Source organism: Rhinichthys klamathensis, unplaced genomic scaffold, assembly GCF_029890125.1.
Source record: "Rhinichthys klamathensis goyatoka isolate OS25496 unplaced genomic scaffold, OSU_Roscu_1.1 h1tg000325l_1, whole genome shotgun sequence".
NCBI classification, from domain to species: Eukaryota; Metazoa; Chordata; class Actinopteri; order Cypriniformes; family Leuciscidae; genus Rhinichthys; species Rhinichthys klamathensis.
Genome location: NW_026606840.1, coordinates 4532544 through 4546658, shown reverse-complemented (window position 1 = coordinate 4546658; position 14115 = coordinate 4532544). Strand labels below are relative to the sequence as shown.

Below are 14115 nucleotides of genomic sequence, written 5' to 3'. Positions count from 1 at the left end.
GTACTTGCATAGGTGTTGTGCCACATTCGGACCCCCTGCCAGATTATTAACCCCAGTATGGGTAGGTGTAGGATTAGGTGGAGTGGAGTTAGTATTAGGTAGTCAGGTCTCAGCCTCAACACTATTCTATTAGGCTACATTTTAGTCTAAAATAACAACAACAAAAAATTATCATACAACGGGTCAGGCATTTTTTAAACGCTTCCCCGGTTTACTGTAGCACACTCTCTCCAAACACCTCAACAAGAAAATTCCAGAATGGACTCTTCATTGTGGAAGAAAGAGAGGGCAAAGGCGCGTGCTTGATGACGCAGTCACTCTTTTTGCCGAGTATCATGGGAAAATAACATAGCAGGCTAGCACGCGCAGGAAGAGAGGAGAAGAACCGACACCTCCGCGTAGCGAAACTATTCCCGTGCGTTATATTCACCACTTACCTCCCCGAACAAGTGTAAACCGGCGACCAGAAACCATCTTTAACTGTCCAACATATCGCGAAGTGTTTACGGTTGTTGTTTGTTTCATTTGTCGGCTTGTTGGATACTTAGCGCGTGTCGCTGTCGAGCGATTTCGCGGAAGAGGTGGGTATAGTTAAATTTACCTTTCATATACCACTAACGTTACAGACATCCTCCACTCTTTCTTACACATAAATGTAACCACTTATTTTAAAGTGGTCGTTGTTCTACCCTAGCAGTAAATAGTGGAAAAGTCAATGGCAGGCGATTTAAATAGTCAGGGCTTGAAGCCGGTTAAGTTAAGAAGGGACCGTCTTTTCTGTCCGCTAGCCTTTACCATGTCTCCCACCTCTTATACTTATCTGTATATCTGCTCTTTGTTGTTTTACATTAGGTCAGTATCGTCCCTGCTTCAGATACCAAAGCCCATCGAGATTACATTCAGAAGATAAGAAGAAACTTTTCATCAAGCGAGGCTACAGTCGACGGCGGTGTAAATATGAGTTACAAGCCGATCGCCCCCGCACCCACCGGCTCCAACCACACTCCACCAGGTGAGTTTCATTGTGCTCGCTCTTCATTCATGATTTTTTTTTTTTACATACAGTTTACTCGCATCTGTGGTAATGTGTCTATCACGTTTTCAAATGCACCGTTTTTAATCCCGGGGAAATGGGTCAGTGAACCTACTGTAAAAGAGGTCAGAGGCACGGATAAAGGGGGAGGAGTTAAAGGAGCCATAGCCATCTGTCTTGCTCATTACATAAATGTGAAATACTGTGCTGCTCACCGCACCTTACCGGGTTTATGCTTAAAAGTGTTGTCTTACCCGTATGTGTGAGTGTGTCATGCCATCACATCAGTACATCCGATCTTGGCTGTATCTTTCCCCACTTCCTTTCATACTCGCACTGGGTGGCGAGATGTCATTGGTTGAAATTGGCCTTTTGACATTTTCATGGTTTGTGATTGGTCTTCCTATTGCTCTCTGGTTTTAGGATCATGTGGCTCATCTCCATCTCTGGCCTCCTCTTCTAACTTTAGACCAGCATTTAGTGACTTTGGTCCACCATCAATGGGCTTTATACAAGTAAGTTAAGTTTATGATAACAGTGGGATTTTACTTTTTTGCAATCTTGAAATGATTCCCAGTGGATTTTGTCTGTTTTAATTGGAATATATATACATACACACACTCACACTTATACATGAACAGTACTGGGCAAAAGTTGGGAATCATTTTTTTTTAAAGGTCACCAAAACTGCATTTATTTGAGGGAAAATGCAGTATAAACAATATTGTGAAATGTTATTACAATTTAAAAGATAATTTCTATTGTAATATATTTAAATGTACTTTATTCCTGAATTTTCAACAGCCATTAATCCAGTCTTCAGTATCACGCAATCAAATGATGAGAATTGAGCACCAAATCAGTATAAATTATTATTGGTGCTCAATTACGTATTAATAATGATTCTTATTATTAACGTTAAACAGCTTGCTGCTTGATATTTTTTGTGTAAACGGTGCTAAAAAAAAGTTTTAACAGGTTTCATAAAAAAAAAAAAAAAAAAAAACTTTTGTAACATTTATAGATTTTTGTCACTTTTGAGCAATTTAATGCATCCTTGTTAAATAAAATTATTATTTTCTCTCTTTTTATCTTACTCCAAACATTGGTAGTGTATCATGGTTTCCACAAAAATATTAAGCAGCAAAAACTTTTAGTATTGATAATAAAAATAAACAGTGAGCATAAGATACTTTCAAAAACATTAAAAAGTCTTACTAATTCCAAACTTTTAAGGTATGTACCTTTTAGTAAAGTTTTAGTTTAGTATCGCTCAGACTTCTGCACAACTATCTTGCAGGGTAAAACATTGCTTTCTGGAAAAAAAAGGATTTTTGTGTTGTAAATATAATTTATTCTAAAGCAATAATCTCAGTGTTCCATCAGCTTTGACATATTTAAATCTGCATATTTGTGATATTTACCCTGAGGGCATTTCCCCCCCTAATCTTATTATAGAATCTTAAATTTGATCAATAAATTCAATTAAAATAATAAGACACTATAGGACTGTTACCAATCAAATTAAATAATTGACATTGAAAAATTACAACTGCATTAAATAATGTTATGAGATTGTTTAAAAAATATTTTTAATATACAAATAAGAAATGAACTAAACAGCCAGTAGGTGGCGGCAGGTGACCGTTTTAATGAGTGAGTCATTGACGATTGGTTCAAACGGCTGATTCGTTCAAGAATGGGTCATTGAATCTTTGACTCCACTGATTTGTTCAAAACGCTGGATCAGTAGTCAAAACACGGTTGAGTGTTACTGTTAGATGCGCAATGGTTCTGCTGTGATCTTTGTTTGGAAATATTTTTGCTGCTGAAACAGAACAAAAACAGACAATATTGTGTGTAAAATGTAAGTACCTTAATTTTAACTAGGCTATTTGTTTATTGAACTGTCCTATGAAATTAGTCTCACATTTTCAATCGTGATGGTATTCAGGAAAACTGCACTCTTGATTGTGTGATGTTGCTTAACTATATCATATGTTATAAATATAAAAACTCAACATTTAGAATTTTTACCACAGTATGTTAAAGGGATAATTAACCCAAAAAAGGTCAATTCTGTCATCATTTACTCACCCTCAAGTTGTTCCAAACCTGTATGAGTTTATTTGTTCTGTTGAACACAAAGGAAGATATTTTGAAGACTGTTTGTAACCAAACATGCAGCACATTGGTAACAAGCAAACAGTTGTGGGGCCCCATTGACTTCCATAGTATGGAGGAAAAAAATACTATAGAAGCCAATGGTGCCCCACAACTGTTTGGTTACAAACATTCTTCAAAATATCTTCTTTTATGTTCCACATAAAATAAATTCATTCAGGTTTCGGAACAACATGAGGGTGAGTAAATTGACCATTTTCATTTTTGGAAGAACTATCCCTTTAAGTTTCTTTGTGTGTGCGCTGCTTTTTTTTTCTTTTTTTCGAGAAGCTGCAGGAGCCTCAACAGTGCAACCGTGTTTAAGTCAGTACATTATTATTATCTACCATCAATCACCACTAAATTAAAGGGACATTGTGTAGGCATTTCTCCCATCTAGCGATGAAAATGTATTTTGCATTCAAGCGAATTGTGCTCTCCAGCGCCTCGGTTTTTCAAATGCGCGTTGCAGCTACGGTAGCCATTATGTACCAAAAAGCTATGACAGGATGTCTTCTAGTAGCACTTCATCGAGTGTTCCTTCAGGTGAACAGGTTTGTTATTTGAAACAAACAGCATCTTGACACAACGAACAAACGAATGTTACAGTATGAATTACTGACTGAAAAACATGAACTATTGTAATGAGTAGTTATGCCTTCTTTATTCGTTATATTTTCTGAAGTACGTGCATTGTTAGATATCATCATCAACTTTTAACTATAAATGCTCATCTGTCTATAAAATAAAGTACACAACCAAACAATGAAAAAAAGCTTGTAATTAAGACTGTAACATTGACTTACCTGTCGAGAAGAAAGCAGGACTTCAGCGTCTCTTTTAAAATCTTTCCCCTGCATTAGCTCTATCCACCTGGTAAAAAGCTATCCCGACATTAACTTGTGTTTTTTGTAATCTCCGGTCACGTTTTCTTTTACAATCTATTTTGGACTTTTCTGGCGACGAGGATTTGCAATGCAGCCTTTTAAACTTGCCGGGGCAGTGACAAGCGCCTCTCACTGCTCTGCTCCTCCGGTTCTGCTGCTTTCAGTTACGTCACACTGGCTCTGAACGAAAACGCGCTGTGGAAACGCGTTGGCTTAGTACTTTTTGTCCCTCTCTGCTTATATAGTTTTTCAAGATGGCGGAACTACATGTAAGCCTCCGTGGACCTACCCGTCCCATGTATATAAAGATAATAAATTCTTCGTTTACGAGGATAAGTCAGATAATTGGCAGAGGTATTTGTACACCATTGAGGACATATTTATGAATAAAAATATTGATTTAAAATAATAAAATACATAAAGTGCACATTGTCCCTTTAAATAAAATCAGAATCATTCTAGCGTTTTGGTGATTCCCAAGTTATTTTTTTTGTTATTGACGTTTTAATCAGGCTACTTCTCCAGTCTGGCAAGTAAAATTATCTTTTTATATTCATCCCATCCCCCCACTCCACTTTTCCCGGACAAGCTTTAATGTCGAGCCTTGTCTTGTTTTCTGTAGCCAGTTAAAGTGTCCCAGGGATCTACGTATAGTGAGCTGCTCTCCGTCATTGAGGAGATGAGTCGTGAAATTCGTCCTACCTACGCTGGCAGCAAAAGTGCCATGGAGAGACTGAAGAGAGGTACACCACACCCTTCTGAATAAAGGGCATGCAGCACATTGGTAACAGTCAGTGACGTTTAGCCCCCTGGAGGAATGTAAGCCTAAGGGCAGTCATGATAGTTCACTCGGTTTTTCAGTTCTTCACATGGGATCAGACTTGCAACGTTTCTTTTGTTCAGATTAATTATTGAAGTTGCATTACATATAAAAGTTGCCATCTAGTGTCTGACATGTAGTTATTTTGTATATTTAATAAAATAAAAATTATTTCAAGGATAAAATTACTATGCATACAATCTGCTGCTTGGTTCATTACCAAATGGTCTGTCATGCTTCAAAACATTTACCTTTGAAATGGCTGATATGTGTTTGTCTTTCTTTAGGTATCATCCACGCACGTGCTCTTGTCAGAGAGTGTCTAGCGGAGACAGAGCGAAGTGCTCGCACATAACACACACACTCCCTCCTTCCCTCCCTCCGGTACTTGTCTCCTCATTGTTCCGTTTCTCACAGACATGCTCCTCTTTGCCAAGCTATTTACAACACCATCTCTTTCTATCTTTCTTATCGACATTTGTCCATTATGCATAGTTATCTCCCAGATGTACACATCATGTAGTGTCACTGCAATTAGCATAGCATTTTTTTAAGCCCAATTTTTGCAATTCTGTATTTAAATAAAAAAAAAAACTAAATCAATTTGCCAGATTTTTAATTCCACTGCATGCAAGAAGTCCTTGTTTAAAAAATTGAGTAAATAATTTTATTTGGCTTCAGTCACAACATAAATGCAGACTAGCTGCAGCAATATGTATTTAAAAAGCACTTTGAAAATATCTTTTTATTTGTAGTGACATATATAGGTTTAACTGCGACAATTATTGACTACACAAAAATGTGAACGAGTATACGTGTTCTGTTTCACTGATGGGGGAAGTATATTCTTTTACATGTGCTATCACAGTGTTAACATTAACAATGTGTCTTTCACTAATATATTTCACAGGCCTTCTAATGCCTGACATTTCTTATTTCCTTTATCTTTCAAGATTAAAATGTATTATACATAAAAAGACAATAAGGGTAATAGCAATACAACCAATAAACATGATAAATACAAAAGAAGGGAGGGGGAGGGGGTATATAGTCATAGCAATCCCATTTTATCATCATTCGATTGTCTTTCAGCTTTGTTTCTTTCAGACTGCCTTTGTTAAAGAGCACTGACCATAATGCACTGGGTTGTGAAGTTTCCATCAGCTATATCCAAAAAGTGAATATACAAGGCTGGTTTTTACCCATTCCTGGTTCACAGGAGTTGCAGATCCCATTGATAACAATGAAAATGAGCATTCTTCAACAAATGATGGGTAACTCTCAGGGATAAATGGATGGCCAGACCATTTAAAGCTATGCACTGGATGCACTCTTCATTTGTATGTCAATTTACCAATAAAACATGATGAACAATAAGGGGGTGATGGGTTAAATAAACTTGTGAGGTATACATTTATCAGAGTGCATATGCTCGAATTGAACAGTGCATATCTCCTTATAAATGGAAAATTGGACATTCATCTTTTTCAGCCCTGAAAAGAGGAAAACAACATAGGTTACTTAATGGAGCAGTTTTTTTTTTGCTGTTTAACAATATTATACACTTTTCATAGGCCGCATTTGAGATGAAACTAACCGTGGTAGCTGCAGCAGAGGCTTTGTCGCTGTAGTTGAACAGGTTTTTGTAGCGTCCCTTCTCCTCCTTCTGTTTTTCCCGAATGCGTTCCTCCATTGCTCTCAACTCCTTTGCAACTGAAGTTTCAAGTGATGGTTCCAATGTAATCACTTTGGCAAAGTCAGCTCTTGCCTCTTCTTCATTCCATACCGCTGCATGAGCTTTCCCTCGTTTGAAATATGCCTTCACATTATCTGTGAGAAAGATAAGACTGAGTATGGGCATCTGAAATGCAATAAAACAGTTCTCATGGTACTCAAGTTAACTGTAGCTTGTTTGTAAATAACATAATATTAGTGCAGCTTTTCATTCCCTCAAAGATTTAGGACCAAGAAATTACACTTCCCTAAAAGTGGGGGGGAAAAGTGCTTCTTTGAGATGCCTAGCTGTAAATACAAAGTACATGTGATTGTACTTGTTTTGATATTTACCCTCGTACTTGTTGATGATAGAAGAGCAGTGGTCCAAAACCTCATAGTATTGGCCCAGCAGAAGCTTGCACTGGCAGTAGTTGAGGAGGAGAGGGGTGATCATGAGATCTAGTTTGATCCATTGCTCATCACCCGGACGCTCCTTTGAACAGGGAATATATGTTTTAAGTGAAAGTTGAATCTTAAAGGGATAATTCGGCCAAAAATGAAAAATCTGTCATTAATTACCCTCCCCCTCATGTCGTTCCAAACTCGTAAGACTCGTTCATCTTCAGAACACAAATGAAGATCTTTGATTAAATCTGAGAGCTTTTTGTCCCTCCATAGACAGATACACAACTACCACTTTTGCACAAAAGAAGTGTTCATTTGAAAAAGTTCATAAAGGGATAGTAAAACTTTTAATTTAAGATTTTATTCACATATACACATTGATCAGAGAACTTAAACAGAAGCTCAACCGAACCTGCTTGACATGCGAGAACAAACCTCATTGGTTCTTGCACGTCAAGCGAACATGCTTGAACTTCCCTTTACCACAACTGATGTGTGAGTTGATGAACATGTGAATATAAGCCTAAATTCAATCAGTTCATCATGTAAAGCGATCGTGTCCCTTCAGAAAATGTGGACTAAACTGCTCAATTAATATGGATTAGTTTTACAATCTCTTTATGAACTTTTTAAAGCATCAAAGTAGTTGTGTAGCTGTCAACAAAGGGACAGAAAGCTCTCAGATTTATTCAAAAAGATCTTCATTTGTGTTTAGAAAATGAACGAAAATCTTGCAGGTTTAGAACGACATGAGGGTGAGTAAATAATGGAATTTTCATTTTTGGGAGAACTATCCATTTAAGGAATATAATACACTGTTGGCTGGTGCTACACGATAATGGTTAAACTCATAATTATTTGGCTCAAAAATGATAATCACGATTATTAAATCTTGTTTGAGAAAGCACAAATCAAGAGAATGTCAACTACACAAGGTATATTTTACCCCTTTTATTATATTTATCATATACATTAACACTTTCTTCGTTATATATATTTTTAAATGTTAAGAGGCTTCTCTCAAAAGCTAAAACAGTGAAATAATTCAAAATTATATTAATGTTTTTCTATTAAAACAACAACAAACAAAGACTTTGTATTGTAGCACAGAGGTTGTGCAAGTGCATATATTTAGCAATCACAATCGCAAACAACTTATGAGATTCATGTTTGGTTCGTCACTGAGAAGGTTTTCTTGCCGATTTAGTCACAAGTGATGCTCATGAAGGTGTTTTCAGATCATCAGCGCTTTATTGCAGTGCAGAGAAAGCATGTTCAATAAAGAAAAATAATACTGAGAGGAAAATGTATCAACTTAAGAGAAAAGCTCTAATTGAGGGACTTAAATCTCTTGAAATCTAGCAACCAACACCAAATGCGGGATAACAGAAATGTCAAATGACAAAAAGGTTTTAGGATAAATAAGCAGCGGGCCAATATCAGATTATTTTGCTTAATCAGTTTGAGAATAACAATTTGTGATCAAATACCATTAAACGTTCAATGTTTAGAAGTGTTGGTTTCAAACGGCTTCATTCTGTGCAAAAACCACCCCTGATATCTTGCATGCAATGAAGGATGCATTTGTTCTTCAACAAGGGTAATGTGTACGTTTTAAAGGGTCATGAAACCCTACAACATTTGAGATGTTAACATATGTACAGTTGCACTTCACTGAAAACAACAATAGCACACATGCTTAAATTATTATTAAGGGAAAAGTGATTGTTGTTTCAAACTTTTTGGAGCCATTTTGTTCTGGTTTAGAAAGCAAAGTTGAACCAACGTCATAAGTGAGGTATATGCATTAATTGGGAGTGGGGATTGGCTGTAGAGTATGCATCTACGTCATCACTTTCATAGTTTTTCTCTGAGTTTATTCATGAGTATGAACTCTTCATCCAATCACTGCACTGTATTATGCATGAGATCGCATTAGAGCGGTAAATTCAAATGTTACAAAAGAGTTTCAGAGCTGTTCATTCATGTAGCCTGTTCAAATTCGGACACAAGGGTTTGTTTTCTCGGTACAGCAACCTAAGTGTTGTTTGCATTTTTCCCACAATGTGGTCAGAGCTGGAGTTTGACTTCCAACACTAACGATATTTAACATGTAACAACACTCGCAACGCGGATCACAGTTCATATCCGGACCAGAGCAAGTGTGTTTCAAGTTGCTGTGCATATATTTTATAATGTCTCTTTAATACAGTAGTCAACATTTGAAGTGGATCAAAAAGGTTAATCTAAGTTGTCCTAAAACAAGAACGGGTATTGTTCAAAATTCATGTATAACTTTGATGAAAGGTTCTGATCCACTTAAAATGTTGACTACTGTATATATATGTGCAAATACGGACACTGATACAGTGGTACTTCTGATCATGAACTAATTCTTATACACTGAAAAAACTTAAAGCTGAAAAGTCAAAGAGGAATGGACAAAAATTAACTATACCTTTCTGTATTAAACTGATGTGTGTCATTATTTAAATATTGTAGTGCTCATATATGTAATGAAAATATTATTAGATCTTTTTAATGTTTTACCTCTTTTTTCATATAGACCAATAGCTCTGCAAAGTTATAATGCTGATTTGTTGATATTGCTAAGAATCATTTATCAAAACATATTTGATTTGTTCATGATAGTTGTTAGGAATGATATTGAGTTTGTTGTCATAGCTTCATATTTTTTTAAAATAGATCAAGGCATCCCCAACTCTGTTGTGCTTTTCTTTCTCCGCTCATATTTTAATATTCATTGGTCTGTTTAATGAGTGTGTTGTAGGTCTGTGTTTTGTTGGTTGTTTTCTCCCTTCTTCCCACCCTTTACACTCCCACTTTTCCACAGCTCTGCACGCCCATTTCCTTAATCTTTTTCAAATCTGAGGTGTGAACGACCAGTAATAAAACAGGGGTTTCATGAGACTTCAATGCTTAGCAACTATTAAGACTAACCTTCATCTGTAAGCTCTTCAGAGAGGCTATAGCATTGTAGTACTTCTCAGCAGCTGCTGTAATATCTCCACTCTTGAATAGCGCATTTCCCTCTTCGTGGATCTGCGGTATGGCCTCCAGTTTCTCCTCATCTGTCATTGCCCATATTTCCAACTGAAAGGAGCCGGGGGGCAAGACCTTGGGAAGATGATTACACAGAGAATCATGATACAGCTGTAATTCAAGTATTTTTGTTGTTAAATTAGGCAGTTTTATTATGATAGCTCAGTTAACACCTCTAAAAAGGATATCATGCTACTGTTTCTCACCTGTAGCATTTCCAGAGTAAAAACTAGAGGCTGAGGATGGGCCTGCAACTTATCCAGATCGTGGTGACCTATGGAATGATGCGAATGAACCTGAGCTACTCCACAGCAGTGTCTCTGTCCTTCCAGTGGGTCTTTTCCTTGGCTGATGTTGCGTAGTGACAGAGAAACCATGGGGTAGAGAGCTGTGTGCTATTACAGTGGAAACAAAAACAAATCAGAACTGAGCCGAAGAATTTCAAAAGAATAAATGTTTTAAAGAATAAAACGTAGTTAGTCATCATAGATATTTACATATTACTATAAGGCAGAAAATAATTAACAGGTCACTAACCTTTACATCACAGGTGAAATCAGCAATTTCACCCTCTCTCATTGTGGTAACCACTTGCTCCCACACAGGAAGCTTGAACTTCTTCCCCAGTATGAGCTCCATAGGTTTACTCTGACCTCCCATTGTCCTGGAGTCATCCAACACAGTGCCATCACAAAGACTAGTGCGGTAATGAAACTTGACCTTTCGAGAGATAAACATTTGTTTGATTAAATATTTCGAAATGTTCAGCCCAACAAGCTCTCAGTGCAAAAACATAGACATTTCTGGTGTTTACATTTTATTTTTCACTTACTATTGCCCACATATGCAAACCTTTTTTTCCTTTCTTTCTTTCTTTCTTTCTTTCTTTCTTTCTTTCTTTCTTTCCATTTCAAACAATTGATTCCATTTTATTTTTCTGACTATTATTTCATATGTCAGGCTTTACAGGTTAAGTATGATTGATATTTTATATAATGTAGCCAGTGGCTAACGTTACATGATATTGCAGTTAAAACGCTGCTGTTAAGGGGTACGTATAGCTTTCAGATGCCATTCTGAAGGGAGGAACATTTTTTCCCCTCTCAGTGCCAAAAATGCAAACAGAAAGACACGCATATTGTCTGCGAGTCCTCCTTGATGGTCTGTAACATCAGGTCACGTTAGGTATCCATCCTGATGTTTAGCTAAAGGCTAAATCTGAATACATTGGGCCTCCTTGTAAAAACAGCTCATAAAACAATAACATTTTCACAGTACTAATTCGATATATACTTAACATAACCAACTGCACGACTTCTGGGCTATTTTCGGGCGAATTCAAGCCCATAATACACGTCGAAACTGATGAATCTAGCTAGCTCGCTGTCTAGAGTTCGACACGTTAAAAATAATACATTTGTTCTCCGTCTCGACATTTCATAATTGTAAAATGTGCCCTGAACGTTACATTACCTTTGTTCCATTTGGAAACGTTGAAAGCTCTTCTTTTCCGGGAGAGATTACTTTTTTCTGAACGCCATCCGCTATGAGCTTATTAGCAAGTTCCTCCATTCTTCTTGAAGATGTAGAAGAATAGTGTCACTCTGTTGACTAGATGGCGCTGTGTAGCAGCGAAACGACGTCAGGGTTAACATTAAACAGCTACACTTCATGGCTTAAAAAGCAGGTTATAAATAAAAAAAAAAGATATTGATTTGACATGTATGTTTTGTAATTTGAATGCTGAGAGTATTTCTCATATTTTCTTTGACTATTTGCATTGAATTGTTCTTTTTGGAGCTGCTTTTTTGTTATATAAATGTGTTTTTATGTTTTAAATGTATATTCATGACAAACCTTTGGAAAATAACATTTGTTCTGTTCGTAATTTATTTATTATTTTAGGTAAACATATTCATAAATGTTGTTGGTCAAAAAGAAATGTTGATGGTCAAAATTTTAGCTTTATCAGTAGGCCTATATCTAAGCATTGGACGGCATTAGAAGCACCACAGAAAAAAAAAATATATATATATATATATATATGCTGTTTTCTTTCCATTTAAGAGGCTTTTGTGCTTGTTTTGGAATTAGTGATGTTAGTTAGACTTCAATACACCTATAGTTCTTTAATTCTGTCTTTCTTTAATTAATTTTGAAAATGTATTATTCATTTTTATTATTGTTATTCTTCTTTTTTGTATTATTATTTTGGATCTATTCTTTCCTTTTGTTGCGTTAGTTATGTCACCAAATTAAGCGTAAAAAAATACTTAACATAGATCAAGTTTAAAGAATGAAGACATCTAAAAAGGCAATTAATTCAGTTTAATGGTTATTTAGTGTTGAAGATATAATAGGAACCAGACATTTTGACCAATAAATGCAATTTTACAATTCCATTTTCAAAGTGTATCAGATATTGTATTGATAAATACTTCAAAAAATAATTGTATATTATTTTCTTTTAAATTTGAGGGTTGCCCAGTCCAATAACACAGCATGCCAGTCGCCCTCCAGCATTGCCATTCAGCAAGCTTGCCACATTGCCACCTCTGCCCAAATCATCCTGCCCCTCATGAATGACAACAGACCGGCCAAGTATTGAGAGAGTCCCAAAGAGTGTTGCATTGGAGTCCTGGGAGTGACGAATCTTCCCATTAACAGGCACAAAGTTCCCAAAGTCCCCTGGATGTTGTGGATGGTTCACGCTGAGGGGATTGTAATGCCCACCTGTAGATCCGCAGCCCTTGCTTAAGTCTCCGTACTCGTGAATGTGCAACGCTCTGGGCTGCTGACTGGAGACAGGGAGACCATACAGCCTGAAAGTCACGCTCAGCTTGTCCTTTGGGCCAGACTGTATGAAAAGAATGTGACCATACACACGAGGCATGCCAGGTGCTAGTCCAGTGTTAGGACGCATTCTACATACGGCCCGATGGGAATCACTGTACACTGCTGGGGGAACTGGATTTGAAGCATATGCCAAACCTGAGCGTGACCTGTGCACATGGCAATTGAGCAAGAATGCTAGAAGTGGTAAAATGTAGAAGCTTTTCATTTCTTCTTTTCCCTGTGGCAAAGCAAAACAAAAAGAAAACCAGAAAAAGCCAAGTCAAATTATACAATAGTTCACCATTATCCAATTAAATACACACAAATGTTCATATAGCCTATATATATAAGCCAGGTTTAACATTTTTGTTTTATTTTGTTGACAAATTAGGGGATTTTGGATTTCTGTTTTTATCACTCCATAAATCTGAAAATACTGTCAACTCAACAGCCAGAAAAAAAAAAGTATAAAATCAGGCGTATTATATAGCTATGTGAGAAAACCCCTCTGTATAAACCTTCAGAATATGGATAGGAATAAAACTGTAAAGTTTGGTATATGTAAGTTCTGCTAAAGTGGAGATTTCTGACTCTCAGAGCAGGAGAAGTTGTATTGTAATTGAAATCTACATACGCAAATAGATAACGTGCAATAAAGGTAACAATTAAAAGTGTATTTTGGATGTTTTCTCTCCACTAGTTTAAAACAACACTTAGCCAAATAGCCCAACATCTCAAAATTGACAGATGCATGAAAAAACAGTTTTTGCCTTTAGTGTCAGAAGAGTGTAGCCTACCACACAGTCTCGCCTTAATGGTCTTAATTAATTAAAATGTTCAAATATCCTAAACAATACCATAGGCCTCGTCGTTGGTAATCGCCAAAAACAAAATCTACATCGTTAAATTACATGTTAACTTATGCTTATGCTGATGTACAGTCACAAGTAGAGTCTACTACAGCTAGGCTACTTACCTCTCGTGTGACGTCAGGTTTTAAAAAAGAACTTTAAAATAACAAACGTGCTACACGACTGGTGTTCCTTCGCGTGAATTAAGGTTTCTGTTTTACACTTGCATAACTCAGGGGCGTAAACATCTCAGATTTAGTAAATTATAGGCTAATGCTTGCACTCCTACTACGGATCAAATTTCATGTCTGCCCACATTGCGCAAAGAAATCGTATGAAACA

The 14115-nt window shown here is 36.6% G+C and overlaps 3 protein-coding genes across 4 annotated transcripts; 1 reads left to right on the top strand and 2 right to left on the bottom strand.

Moving 5' to 3' along the window:
• The first annotated feature begins 318 nt into the window (after positions 1-318).
• Positions 319-7206, top strand: cdk2ap2 (cyclin dependent kinase 2 associated protein 2). 2 transcript variants are annotated; one of them, XM_056271719.1, is made up of 6 exons: positions 319-581; positions 853-1012; positions 1457-1548; positions 4706-4826; positions 5191-5267; positions 7197-7206. In XM_056271719.1, the coding sequence occupies exons 2-5, from the start codon at positions 958-960 to the stop codon at positions 5256-5258; spliced, it is 336 nt and encodes a 111-aa protein (XP_056127694.1). In that variant the 5' UTR covers positions 319-581; positions 853-957; the 3' UTR covers positions 5259-5267; positions 7197-7206. The 2 variants fall into 2 exon arrangements, with proteins under 2 accessions (XP_056127694.1, XP_056127693.1); XM_056271718.1 differs by lacking the exon at positions 7197-7206 and having other exon boundaries at positions 320-581; positions 5191-5815.
• Positions 5937-11700, bottom strand: aip (aryl hydrocarbon receptor interacting protein). The gene is made up of 6 exons (XM_056271716.1): positions 11561-11700; positions 10625-10807; positions 10294-10482; positions 9986-10162; positions 6971-7112; positions 5937-6733 (listed from the first exon to the last, which is right to left on the bottom strand). The coding sequence occupies exons 1-6, from the start codon at positions 11657-11659 to the stop codon at positions 6360-6362; spliced, it is 1164 nt and encodes a 387-aa protein (XP_056127691.1). The 5' UTR covers positions 11660-11700; the 3' UTR covers positions 5937-6359.
• A 702-nt stretch (positions 11701-12402) lies between these two features.
• sod3b (superoxide dismutase 3, extracellular b) lies at positions 12403-14074 on the bottom strand. The gene is made up of 2 exons (XM_056271752.1): positions 13899-14074; positions 12403-13160 (listed from the first exon to the last, which is right to left on the bottom strand). The coding sequence occupies exon 2, from the start codon at positions 13146-13148 to the stop codon at positions 12555-12557; it is 594 nt and encodes a 197-aa protein (XP_056127727.1). The 5' UTR covers positions 13149-13160; positions 13899-14074; the 3' UTR covers positions 12403-12554.
• Between the last annotated feature and the right edge of the window lie 41 nt (positions 14075-14115).

Excerpts from the sequence above, each read along its gene's own strand:
- cdk2ap2 (XM_056271719.1), top strand. The coding sequence starts at position 958 with ATGAGTTACAAGCCGATCGCCCCCGCACCCACCGGCTCCAACCACACT. Across the intron at positions 1,013-1,456 it reads CTCCAACCACACTCCACCAG|GATCATGTGGCTCATCTCCA; the intron begins GTGAGTTTCATT and ends CTCTGGTTTTAG. Across the intron at positions 1,549-4,705 it reads CATCAATGGGCTTTATACAA|CCAGTTAAAGTGTCCCAGGG; the intron begins GTAAGTTAAGTT and ends TGTTTTCTGTAG.
- aip (XM_056271716.1), bottom strand. The coding sequence starts at position 11,659 with ATGGAGGAACTTGCTAATAAGCTCATAGCGGATGGCGTTCAGAAAAAA. Across the intron at positions 10,808-11,560 it reads CGTTTCCAAATGGAACAAAG|GTCAAGTTTCATTACCGCAC; the intron begins GTAATGTAACGT and ends ATCTCTCGAAAG. Across the intron at positions 10,163-10,293 it reads TTACTCTGGAAATGCTACAG|GTCTTGCCCCCCGGCTCCTT; the intron begins GTGAGAAACAGT and ends CATCTTCCCAAG.
- sod3b (XM_056271752.1), bottom strand. The coding sequence starts at position 13,148 with ATGAAAAGCTTCTACATTTTACCACTTCTAGCATTCTTGCTCAATTGC.